The 13246-nt window shown below is 42.5% G+C and overlaps 1 protein-coding gene across 1 annotated transcript in view; it reads left to right on the top strand.

Moving 5' to 3' along the window:
* Positions 1-5967: 5967 nt before the first annotated feature.
* Positions 5968-13246, top strand: part of LOC133497926 (chromodomain Y-like protein 2) — a 37203-nt gene continuing 29924 nt past the window's right edge. Inside the window, exon 1 of the mRNA XM_061814202.1 lies at positions 5968-6541. Coding sequence (XP_061670186.1) covers positions 6518-6541 — 24 coding nt within the window. The 5' untranslated portion in view covers positions 5968-6517. The remainder of the gene's footprint in view (positions 6542-13246) is intronic.

Below are 13246 nucleotides of genomic sequence, written 5' to 3'. Positions count from 1 at the left end.
CTCCATAGTGAAGGCATAGAGGTGTCTCAAATGAAATAAAATATGTTCAGTTTCACCACAACTCCCAACAGACTTCATTAGTCTCCAGAAAACCCCCAGGAGATATCACAGACTCGTTCCAGCAACCAGCAGAGACCTGAGTCCCCTTCAGGTTGCCAAATATCCATCCATCCATTTTCAACACCACTTAACCAGCATCCGGTTCTTCGACTATCCTTGTCATGTCCTATTTTGTCTTGTCCTTCCGTCACAGTGTACCGCTACAGTCTCATGTACCATCCATATTTAATGTTTCTTTGTTGTAGATATGGAATGATTTACTTTTCTCATTCTTTTTACAGTTAGCACTTTGTCTCTTTTTTTTTTCTCTCTCACCCCTCTAGAAATTCTGTTCTTGTTCGACTCATCGACTCTGATCCTCAAGAAAACTTCAATTTAAATACAAAGAAATCACAGAAAGAAGTTCTGTATCTAGTTTTGTATTTATTTATTTAATGGCACCAAGGGTTGTTGCATGACCCAAGGAAAGTGCAAGAGTATTCAGCTGTGGTGACAGTCCAGATCTGGAGTTCAACCACTGCGTCCGTAAACCTCTGGCAGTGTGACGAACACAGAGACACCCACACAAGCCAATCGCACAACCTGAGAGGAAAGCCAGAAACGTGAAAGTAGGATAAGGTTCTGAAAACCTGCTCACCCCATTAAGTCCGGCATATGCGACACCCCAGGACTCCTCATTAGAAAGAGACCCACACAGGCACTCAGTGGGCAGCAATGGTTCTAGACCACGATTAGAATGGTTTGGGGTTTTCATTTTGACTTTCCTTTTTCAAATTGAGTTAGTTTTCATTGTTTTTTGAGAGTAGTTTATTTTTAATAATAATTTTAGGTTATATTAATGTTAATCTTTTCAAAAGATAATGGTTGGATTAGATGTATAAAAACGCATCGTAAAACCGTTCTTGAGGCACATCCTGTACTACAGCCTTTGAAAAAAAATGTTTGTGTTTAACTTAGCAAAAAAAAAAAAAACAGAAGTTGTTATATACCAAATTTCTCAATTGGATTTTGTTCTGACAATATAACAAAACCTAGTCGATATCATCTTTGGTTGTACTGTCCCAGAGTTGACTGATTTTTCATTTTGTTTGCTTGATTGATTATTTGATTATCAAAGGGAGGGATTGTTGTGGCTAAATGACAAAATACAGTTGATACTCTTTTTATTGTGTTGTCATTTAATGTTTTTATTAATTCTTTTTGCATGTTAGACATGGGCAGAACAGTGGCTCAGCTGGAAAGCATTGGGCTCACAGTTCTGAGGACCCAGTTTTGATCCCGGCTCCGCCTGTGTGGAGTTTGCATGTTCTCCCAATGCCTGCGTGGGTTTTCTCCGGGCACTCCACTTTCCTCCCCACATCCCAAAAATATGCAAGATTAATTGGACACTCTAAATTGCCGCTAGGTGTGATTGTGAGTGCGGCTGTTTGTCTCAATGTGCCCTGCGATTGGCTGGCAACCGGTTCAGGGTGTACCCCGCCTCCTGCCTGTTGACAGCTGGGATAGGCTCCAACACTCCCCGTGACCCTTGTGAGCATTAGGAGCTAAGAAAATTGATGGATAGATGTGAGATATGTCATTTTGGCACAACAACCTTCAGATTTGTGATGGTTTAGCTTGACAAATAAATGGAAAGTAAGCTCTGTTTTACCTCCTCTATCTCCAGTGAAAGTGCATCTAGTCTGTTTGTTGTTGTTGTTGTTGTTGTGTCCATGATAACTGTGACAACCCTTTTCAAGTTTTCCTGCTTATGCGCAAGTCACGCTGGGAAAATGTCCTGCTGTTGCAGTAGTTCCATTACCTGCTGTGTGAGCGAGACTTACCCCTTGGCTTTGTTCACATCTGGCTTTTTTTAGGTGGGCTATACCAGAGTCTCACGGTAGTTATCATTTTTCTGAGTTTTACCCCAAAAAAGATGAATAACCAATGGGCAGTTTCCGTGACGTCGCCAGGTAGTTGTTTCTGTTTGCAACAGGTAGCAACAAAAAAAAGCTTAGACATAAATGTTAGCTTGGCGGCAAAATTTGCGCCCAGTCTGGCGAGCTGTCAATACAATTCACAATAAATGAATTACAAATCCCAAAAGACTGTTGGACCTTCCTTATCTATTCTGTATCTTTCTTTTTATCCAAAATAAATTCTTTAGAAATCAACGCAGACAGCTCATGTATGAAATTAAATGGCAAAGACAAAAACAAAGGACATTTTTGTGATAATCCATCCATCCATCCTTACATTTCTTGAGCCCCTTATCCTCACAAGGGTTACAAAAGTGCTTGAGCATATTCCAGCTGTCAACGGGCAGGAGGTTGCCAGCAAATCGCAGGGCACATTGAGATAAACAGCCACAAACAGAATCACACCGAGGAGCAATTTAGAGTGTCCTATTAATTTTACATGTTTTTGGGATGTGGGGGTAAACCGGAGAAAACCCACACAGGCACCGGGGAGAATATGCAAACTCCACACAGGCGGGTCCGGGATTGAACCCGGGACCTTCAGAAGTGTGAGGCCAATGCTTTACTAGCTTATCCAACGTGCCCATTCTCATACTCGTTTTATTTCATTTATGAAGAAGATTTTTTGTCAGCAGAGTGGCACAGCTGTAGAGGGTTGGGCTCACAATTCTGAGGACCAGGGTGCAAATCCCAGCCCCGCCTGGGTGGAGTTTCCATGTTTCCTCATGCCTGCGGGGGTTTTCTCCGGGTACTTTGGTTTTCTCCCACATCCCAAAAACATGCAACATTAATTGGACACTCTAAATTGATCCGAGGTGTGATTGTGAGTGTGGTTGTTTGTTTCGACGTGCCCTGCGATTGGCTGGCAACCAGTTCAGGGTGTCGCCAGCCTCCTGCCCGAAGATAGCTAGGATAGGCTCCAGAACTCCCATGACCCTTGTGAGGATAAGTGGCTCAGAAAATGGATGGAAATCATGCCTTTTTTCTCAGCATCAGCACCAGCAGTGATTGCATTTACCCTTACTTTTAGGACAAATTGCGATATTTCTTAAGTCCAAAGATATTTTGAATGTCCTGTTTCAAAACCACGCAAAATAATTTAAAGATAAAATGGGTGCATTGTGATGATTATGTTTTAGCACTGATAGTTTAATCAGTTGGATCATTTTATTAGAGCCTTACTTAAACCTCACAAATACGCCTTTTTTCCCCTCAAACTCAAACAAATTGAGTCAAATTTACCTTTTTATAAACACAGCACATGGTACACTGTAAATCATCAATCTCATTATTTTATATGGCAGTGTGATGGCATCGGGCACTGGTGTCAAACTCTAGTCCCGGGGGCCAGATCTGGCTCGCCACATAATTTTATGTGGCCCGCGAAGGCAAATCATGTGTTAATTTCCATAATTATTGCTAAATATATGAATATGGTGAGGTGATTAAAGACTTATGGTTTCACAGTCATAATGGCCCTCTGAGGGAAACCGTAACTACAATGTGGCCCGCGACAAAAATTTGTTTGACACCCCTCCCAAAGGGGAGTAGCAGAGGTGAGATATAGATGATGAATTGAAATACATGTTTAAAAATTGTGGATATTTGACAATTCAAAATTCAAGGACTTCTCATACCAACATATGTTAACACGCGATATGGGATGCAATTCATCCAATAATCATCCATAATTAGTAATGAGCGCAGCATGCAAAAATAATAAAGTGGGCAAACCTAAAGGCAACACAGCCAAAGAACCAGACTGTGTGGAGAATGGATATAAATTCTCTCAGTACCTAGACAGGGAATACTTGGCAATATAACCACAGGAATTCAATCTCTGTCCTCCATAGATGCTACAGCACGTGGGAGGAAAACTATTGCCCAAGTGTGAAACCGAGTGACAGTGAGGGGCAAGTTAAGTGCGGGGGAGGGTTTAATGGCGGAGAGCGCAGAAAGCGACGCTATGGATGCCATATCATGACTTTCATGCACTTTGGGAAGGAATCTTTCCGGACCTTCCGTTGGTCCGTCTTCACGGCCATATTGAGGTTTTCCGTTTCTTCAAAGTAGGTCGCGTTAATGACACCCCCCCCCCCCCCCCCCTTCAGCTTGGGGAAAAAAGGAGTTGAAAATCACAGAGTCAGGTGAGGTGAGTCGGCACCTTGCTCCAACGCACCAATGTTCCTCTTGGCCAGGAACTGTAGGGTCCTCGGGGCATTTTGGGCAGGTGCATAGTGTATGTAATATGCGTGCGTACGCACCAATAAGCCCTGTATTATTATCCATTCATCCATTTTCTTTGCCACTTATCCTCACGAGGGTCGCAGGGAGTGCTGGAGCCTATCCCAGCTGTCAACGGGCAGGAGGCGGGGTACACCCTGAACTGGTTGCCAGTCAATCGCATGGCACATTTAGACAAAGAGCCGATCTCACAATCACGCCTCGGGGCGATTTGGAGAGTCTAATTAATGTTACATGTTTTTGGGATGTGGGAAGAAACCGGAGTTCCCGGAGGAAACCCGCGCAGGCACGGGGAGAACATTCAAACTCCACACAGGCGAGGCTGGGATTGAACCCGTGTCCTCAGAACTGTGAGGCCAACGCTTTACCAGCTGATCCACCATGCCACCTCCTGTATTATTAGTTAAACCATAAATATAGAACCAACTATGGTTTCAAATGTTCTTCATTTCAAACCAAGCTAACAACATTAATCATGAAAATAAATGGCTTGCAGATTTTTTGGAGTGTGGAAAAATGCATTGCAAGTGTACATATGCCGAAGATTCCCCATAAATTATGATGATTAGTCCTCCTGTTAAGCCTTACATCGAAAGATGCTCGTCTCTCAGTTGAAATAAATCGATTCAACATACTTCCTTGACACCAATTGCGACTTTCCAACAAGCCATGGTTTTGGTACCATGTTGTGGAACACAAATATGAGAACAACAAATTGCTGAGAAGGGTCCTTAGAAAAATGTGAATTTGTGAATAGAGAGGTGGGGGTTGCCTGCACATGTAAACCATTACCCATCCATCCATTTTCTTTGCCGCTTATCCTCACGGGGGCTGCGGGAAGTGCTGGAGCCTATCCCAGCTGTCTACGGCAGGAGGCGGTGTACACCCTGAACCGGTTGCCAGCCAATCGCAGGGCACATAGAGACAAACAGCCAGACTCACAATGACACCTCAGGGAAATTTAGTGTCCAATGAATGTTGCATGTTTTTGGGAAGTGGGAGGGAACCGGAGTGCCCGGAGAAACCCCACACAGGAGCTATTTATAGGAGCTGTAACGTCCGGTACTGATGAGAGATATTCTATTATTTTGGTAATGACTTTTCTCATTTAGAAGTGTTCATGACTGCAAAGAAAAACTTACCAATAAGATATTGTAACAGAGGGACGGCGACTCAGCTGGTAAAGCATTGGCCTCACAGTTCTGAGTTCCTGAGTTCAGTCCTTGCCTGTGTGGAGTTTGGATGTTTTCCCCGTGGCTGGGTGGGTTTCCTCCGGGCACTCCGGTTTCCTCCCACATCCCAAAAAACATGTAAAATTAATTGGACACTCTAAATTGCCCCTAGGTGTGATTGTGAGTGTGGCTGTTTGTCTCAATGTGCTCTGCGATTGGCTGGCAACCGGTTCAGGGTGTACCCCGCCTCCTGCCCGTTGACAGCTGGGATCGGCTCCAGCACTCCCCGCGACCCTTGTGAGGATAAGCGGCAAAGAAAATGGATGGATATTGTTACAGTAATCTACACGTGTTGGCAAATTGATACCTCACTGAGTGCAAAAATACATTTGAGTATTCCTATCTCTGCAATAATAATGTGTAACTCTGAATTGCGTGTGTTAAGAAGTGTATTTATTTAATAGTCCTTTTAACCCCCACGCCCCCCCCCCCCCAAAAAAAAAAAAAACCTATTTGCATGCTATCACACGGGGGCTTGTTTGTTTATGGGATGATGTTACATCGCAGGACGAGTCGAAGCAGCAAATTGCAATCATCAGTTTATTTTATTGGTAGTCGTGATATCAGTCAAAAGTCGTGGTATCAATATTGAGTTTGTAGAAGGACCGTGTTGGTCTTGCAACTCAGAACGCCTGTCCCTAAATCAGGTCTTGCGAACAGGTGGAGTGGATCTCGACGTGGCTCGGCGTCGTCACGAGACACCTTTCCAGTAAGGCGAGCAGGAGCAGGAGGAGGTGCACGATCATCGGCCATCCTCGCCTTGGATCAACTCATTTTTCGGCGTCGGTTCTCGCGCCGAGTAAACAAGCGCCGCCCGGTGCCTTGTTTGTATTCCGGCGCTTGAACGATCCTTCGCGACGCGCCGGGCTCGATTGACACTGTCTGCTGATCTGCGTGCTGGCTGCCCATCGCTCGCAATAACAAGGCTGCTCGCTAATTCCCCCCACCCCGTGCGAAGAGCCTCCAAAAAAAAGCCCACAGGGGCAGGCGAGAACAACGCGCCGCCGGTGCCAGCACCCCGCTATGGCTTCGGGAGAGCTTTACGAGGTAGGTTGAAGCCACGTCCGCGCTCAATTCTCTGACATTTTGACGAATATTGGAATTAGGAAGTAAAGGGGAGGGTGTCGCGTAGTGTGTGTGTGTTGTTTTTTTTTTTTTTTTTTTTTTTTTTTTTAAAAAAAGCGGCGTCCTGAGCCCTTTAAAGAGACCAAACTCAACCTTTCGTCGAGTTTGTGTCGCTCGCGACACAGTTTGGCCCTTTTTCCGGCGGTTGTTGCGAACAAGTGTGGCGTATTGGACGGGCCCGAGTGCTCGGCGTGTCGCCGAGTTGAAAGTGGTGCTAAAGTGACAGCGGGCGTGCTGGAAGGCTGCTGGCCGGGAGGGATGGTTCGCCGAGGTGCCCGCACATGCCGGGAATCGGGCTCCTCATCACCGCGGCGATGTCAATTCAGGTTGGCTGGAGCAAAAAAAAAATTTTCACGGCTCCCACGCTTTTGGGTTGGGGGGTACAGTGCATCATTTCACATTTGGGGGCTCGTCACCGGGGGGTGGGGGGGTTGTTACCTTTTAGTTGTAGTAGCCTCATGATTTTGTTCCCACCCCAGTTTACTTTTTTTTTTTTTTTTTTACAGCATGGAGACACTTTGTACCTTTTTTTTGTATGGAAAAGCATAACAAAGTTGGTAGGGGACAAGTCAAGTTACACACCATGGAAACTACAGAATCATCTTTATCTGCCGAGTATGTCAAAAACACAAGGAATTTAACTCCTGTAGTTGGAGTATAACAGTCAATTACCAGTAATGTGGTAATGCTGGTATGATTTATTATTTATCTATGGTATTAATTATTTTCTTTCCTCTTTTTTTTTTTTGACAAGCTGAATAAAAATACAGTCCTCAGTTTGAAATGACAATTATGGCAATCACACAATGCTCTTAGGTACAGTGTTTGCATTTACTTTGTGGTGAAACAAATATTGAGGCAGCTTATTGAGGATTTGTGGCCTTCTGCGTGTTCTCCAGTGTTTGTAGTGTCGTGCATTTTACTGTCCCGAGGTGGCCTAGGCACGCTAACCTTAAGGAGCTGCACAATCACAATTTATTAGTCATGAGGCACAAATTCTTGCTATTTAATTGTCATCCATCCATTTTCTTTTCCGCTTATCCTCACGAGGGTCGCGGGGAGTGCTGAAGCCTAACCCAGCTGTCAACGGGTACGAGGCGGGGTACACCCTAAACTGGTTGCCAGGCAATCACAGGATGCATAGAGACAAACAGTTGCACTCAAAATCACACCTTGGGGCAATTTATAATGTCCAGTTAATGTTGCATGTTTTTGGGATGCGGGAGTAAACCGGGGTGCCCGGAGAAAACCTGCGCAGACACGGGGAGAACGTGCAAACTCCACACAGGTGGGGCCGGGATTGAACCCGGGTCCTCAGAACTGCGAGGCCAATGCTTTACCAGCTGAACCACCAGTTGGGCTGTTTTTCAGATTGCAAACATTTTTGTTGGCTTTCTCTGTCACTGTGGGATTGATTAATAGAATTTCCAATCATTTCAATAGAAAAAGGTGATTTGACAGATGAGTTCAGAGTATGGTCACAGAACAAATTAAACTTGTATCTCAAGGAATGACTGGAAGTAGTCAATATATCTTATTGCACCCTTAGGGGCTTGTCACTGGTCGGGGGTACCCCCTAAATGTATTGCTTTTGTTCTCTTCACGCTTGACCTTTACAAGTTGGGAACACACCTGTACTCTTTTGACTCTCGAAATGAGTCATCGATATGAAAAAGCAAACGAAGAATAGGTAGTTGGTCCAGTCAAGCTTCTGTAAATACCAGCAAAATCACAATAGAGTCTCTGAATATTTGTTATTGTTGTTTTATCCGTCAACTTTTCATAGTTCATGGTTCGTCATATTTGCCTGGTCACCTGTTGCTTATTTTTATAGTAGTAATTCATTTTATTTATAGGTGGCTTTACAGCCACACAAGGTCACTGTACATACCTAGGTAAAAGAAATCAAGCTATACAATAAGAAAAACAGGAAATAAAACCTCAATCAAAATGGCAAATTAAGCGGGGGTGGGGGGTGAACAGGCAGTCCGGGATACCCGTCTCTTGAGTTTGGATTTCAAGATTGTTAAAGAATCTGTTTCGGAGGACAGGTGGTGGTAAGTTCCAAAGACGCGGGGCAGAGCGGCTGAAGGCTCTGGACAGTCAACATAAGAAATGGTGAAGTGGATGGAGGACAAAGCTCTTAGAAAGCAGGGAGTATGGCAACGTGAAGGAGGTCATCAAGATACGGGGGAACCTTGGGGGTGCACATCAGTTTTTTTTTTTTTTTTTTTTTTTAATTAGATGTCGTATTGGACGGGAAACCAATCGAGTTAGTTGCTGCAGGGCTGGAGTGGCGGCGGTAAGTGGAGGGAGTCCTTGTGATATTAGGAGCAACAGAGTTCTGGAAAATCTGGAGTTTTTGGTCGTGACATGTGGGGAGACCAAACAGAAGAACATTACAGTAATCCAAGCGGGAAGCGTCGAGGCTATGAACAAGGGCAATGTAAGGGGTTAGGGATGGACAGGGCCGTGTTTCATAAGTGAGAGCATGAAGACCAGTTGAGGTTTATGTGTGCTTGGAAGGTGAGTGTGTTTTCAAGGATGACACCAAGACTTGACTCTTAACCTGAGGGGAAGGGTTAATTGAGGAATTAACAAGTATAATGGAAAAACTGACAGTATGGGCTAGCATGGACTTGGTATATTACTTATGAATAGGATTTCAGTTTTATCACTGTTGTAGAAAATTGGATGAAAAACCAGTGAGATCAGATGAGCAGTCAGTAAGGAAAGGAGGAAGAGTGTTGGTAGGTTTGGTGGAGAGGTTGCACTGCGTGTCATCTGTGTAACAGCGTAATTTGAATTTATGGAAAATATTGCCAAAATGTAGGTGATAAAGACGATGGGGCAAGGGACAGAGCCCTAAAGACACGAGAAGAAATGCTGGACCGATGGGATTTGAACTATTTCAATTCAACAAACTGGATGCGTGGAGGCAGCTAAGAACTGAATAACTGAGGGGTTTGTATGTGTGTAATGACAATGGGATTGCGTCTGTTCAGGAGGATGGTTAGGGCAGTTCTCTATCATAACTGTCGCATTGGACATTTTACGATCAGATCACATTTACTTCCGCGTAGCAAAAGTCCAAATAACACTAGTAAACACATCCATTCTGTCATATGGCCAAGGCAGAATGAGAAAACTGGATAAATGACTTGATCTGTTTTGCCTTCTTCTTTCCCGCCGTTGTTTGCAAATGTGCCGAAGATTGGTGCCGTGAACTGCTTTAAGGGAGAGGCAACGTTTGGGCATAATTTACATTTCAAGGTTGATTCAAAATAGAAGTGGTAGAAACTCAGACATTAATTAACATGATCATGAAGGGACTGGCTAATGAATGTACTTTTCAGACATACTGTAATTGCGGCCTCAGAGGTCAAGTGGTTAGACTACGTCCTGTGTTCTACATTTTCTTGCCAAGTGTGTGTGTGGATTTTTTCCCGGTTCTCCGGTTAAAATTACAATTAAAAACATGTACGGTTAACATCCAGTTGGCGACCTAGTAGGAACTGACATGATGTCTGGATTCGGTTCCTGGGTGCAACATGGTTGCTCCTGAATGCTCTTTAACAAATTCCACTGTAAATATGACAAATTAACTAGGGTTCTTTAAAAAAATATTATAGAGATCACAAAAGATTGTACACTAAAACTGTAATTATACAATTGACTCATGCTATTCAATATAAACCACATTGAAGGAGCAATGTGACATTTACCCCAAATGATAGTCCGTCTAAATCAGGGTCTCCAACTGGTGGCCTGTGAGATATTTTGTGGCCGCCACCTTAATATGAAAGTCTGTTTGTGTAGGCCTGATTTTTCTATGAATGTGGCACGTTTACAATGTTGTGGGTGGCGCTGACGAACCTGCCATTCACGGTGGTGTCTTTGGCTCTCGGTGGCGTGACCTTGACCAGGCTTGATGCAAGTGGAGTAACATGTTTTAATGAAAGTTGTAGCGCCATTGCCATGGAGAGTTTTATAAGTAGTTTTGCGTACGTACATCTTTTTTTTTTTTAACCTCAGCATCATTATTTTGTCTTTAAAAAAATAAAGATATGTGTGTATATATCCACATACGTATGCCGTAATTCCCGGCCTACAAAGCGCACCTGGTTATAAGCCGCAGTACACAGAAAGAGTTTCACGCTAGCGCGGCGATAGTCTTAGAAGGAGAAAGCTTTGTGTACCGAGGCTTATAACCAGGTGCGCTCACGCTAGTGCCGCATCGCAGCATAAAGTGCAGGGTTGAAAGCGTGTGGAAAAATGTCCCGGCTTGTAGGCCCGAATTTACGTTATATTTTATTTCCAATTTAGCCTTAGCCGGACTCTGCTTCCAGCAGCCTCAAGGTAAATTGAGTTTGAGACCTCTGGTCAAAATGCTGAGTTTTTCTTGAAATGGCTACTTCACCCTGACTAAAATGCTACAAGTATTTTAAAAATGAGGTAATGGGTACCTGAGAAACTTAACTTTTATGTGTTGGGGAAAAATTGTTTGTGTGCTATTGCGTATCGAAATTCAGATTTAAGAAAAAAAAAAACAAAAAAAACGTACTCAAAACAGGCAGCACAGTGGAACAACTGGTTAGTGTTAGCCTAACAGTTCTGAGGACCGGGGTTAAAATCCTCAGTCCTTTGCAGTAATGAAAAATTCAGGATATGAAATGCTTCCTCAGAAAAATATTGTCACTAGTTACGAAGGAAAATTCAGGATACTGATAATGTAAATAATGAAATAACGATCAATGCACTTGGAAAATGCTGTCTAGATATGGTGGACTTGTTTAAGTAAGAATTGAAGTAAGAGGTAGTTGCAAAATTGACCAAAATTATTCTCTAAATTGTATTAGAATTCTTGGAAAGAGCTTCCTGACAAGTTAAAATTTGACTCTCAACAATAAAATAAACGTGAGTAAAACAATATCACTTCGGGATTTGTTAGTGGAGCTCCTTGTCATTTTATCTGCTACCAGGGGAACCATTTTTTTTTCGATTGGCTAACAAGTTTCAGTTAAAAATATCCACCGCTAAACTCGTACGTGACGAAATATTGAAAGGTTCCTGTTGTCATAATGTCAAACTGACCATATTAAACAATGTGACTTGCCCTAAAAACCTGGTTTAAATAGCACAAATGAGGGATTATTTGTAACAAGAGCAGTGTGGGCAGTCGAATAGGTCATGCACGTTAGTCAGTAGTTATTTTCTTAAATTTATTTGTTAGGGAGGACTTCAGAGGTTTGTGTTTGTGTGTGTTTGTTTGTTAGAAAGTTCCAAAAAGATTGCAGAAATCTATCTTGCTCATTGAAGGAAAGAAAAACCGAACAGCCTGCTGAATCTGGTTCTCTGATTGAAAGAGCAAATCAGTGCATGATCATGGTCAAACCTCTAAGCTGCTTCTATCATAGTTCTCAACTGATTTCCCTCATGGATTTTTTTTTTTTAGCATGTCTGAACCTTAAATTTCAAATGATGAATGAATACTTAATTGCTGGGATAAGTCACTCTGGTGGTACAACGGTATTGCTCTTTTAATACCTGTACCTCTTGGGGCTTTTGAAATGGTGCTGTTACCAGATCTTATTCTAGATTGTGCTGTTCTTAGGGACAGGAATGAACTCCTACAGTAACCCCATTTCTGACTGCAAGCCTTTTCATACATTGAAAGAAATTGCCCAGTTACCCTTGGTACACTTGGTTCTCCGCCTGCCAGTGTGTCATCAATGGGTGCTCTATGCATTATGTCATAATGTTGCTCATCGTGTTGGTGACCAACCAAGATCTACTTCATGTGATACAAGAAAACTATTAGTCATGGAATCTTTTAAATGGTACTGGCTAAACATGTCACACAAGTCAAAAAGAAACTTCTAGATCCAGTTTGAATGTTCAAGTAGATAACGTTTATCTGGTCTGAGCAGTGACAAATGCCCTGATGCATCAGAAGAGGCCGTTGGATGAGTCATGCTAGTTTGTTTTGCAGCTGAAACAAATTTCTGTTTGAAAATGAATGTTTCAATAGACTGGAAAAATTACCATTGTTAAAAAGAGGATCAATCACGCATCCTCCCCACTTCCTCTTGATAATGATTATATACAATGAAAGCCTCCTGGCTGTCCAGCATTTATGCTGATTTGTCTGATTTTTTTGAATTTTTCTTTAGGGAACAGAAATAATATACTCTGTGGTAAACTGTAATGGTCATAAAATCTGAAACTTTCACATCATATTTTAACATTCATTGTGGTCATACAATTTTAAAAACAAAAATCTATAGCCACATTTGATCGTAATATGTACAGAAATGACCGTATCAAAAAAAAGTCTTCAATCACCCAATGACTAACAGGTAAGACAGATAAGATCCATCACATTTTTAATCTAATAGTAAAAAATAAAACTTTACCTTTACTTCGACAAGATGTGTTGGGTGGAACTAGAGTCTTTAACTTCTTTTTAATTTATCTATCTTCCAATTATATTCTTCCAAAGCAAATCTATTTATCTGTAACTCAGTGTGCTTTACATGATTAAAAGCATTTAAAAACCAAAACAGCTCAAAAAAGTTAAAACAAAGACAAAAATAAAAATGGAATGAAAACGGTGCACAATGCGAG

Source organism: Syngnathoides biaculeatus, chromosome 3 (genome assembly GCF_019802595.1).
Source record: "Syngnathoides biaculeatus isolate LvHL_M chromosome 3, ASM1980259v1, whole genome shotgun sequence".
Classification (NCBI taxonomy): Eukaryota; Metazoa; Chordata; class Actinopteri; order Syngnathiformes; family Syngnathidae; genus Syngnathoides; species Syngnathoides biaculeatus.
The sequence above is the reverse complement of the archived record's forward strand: the minus strand, read 5'-3'. Positions and strand labels throughout refer to the sequence as shown.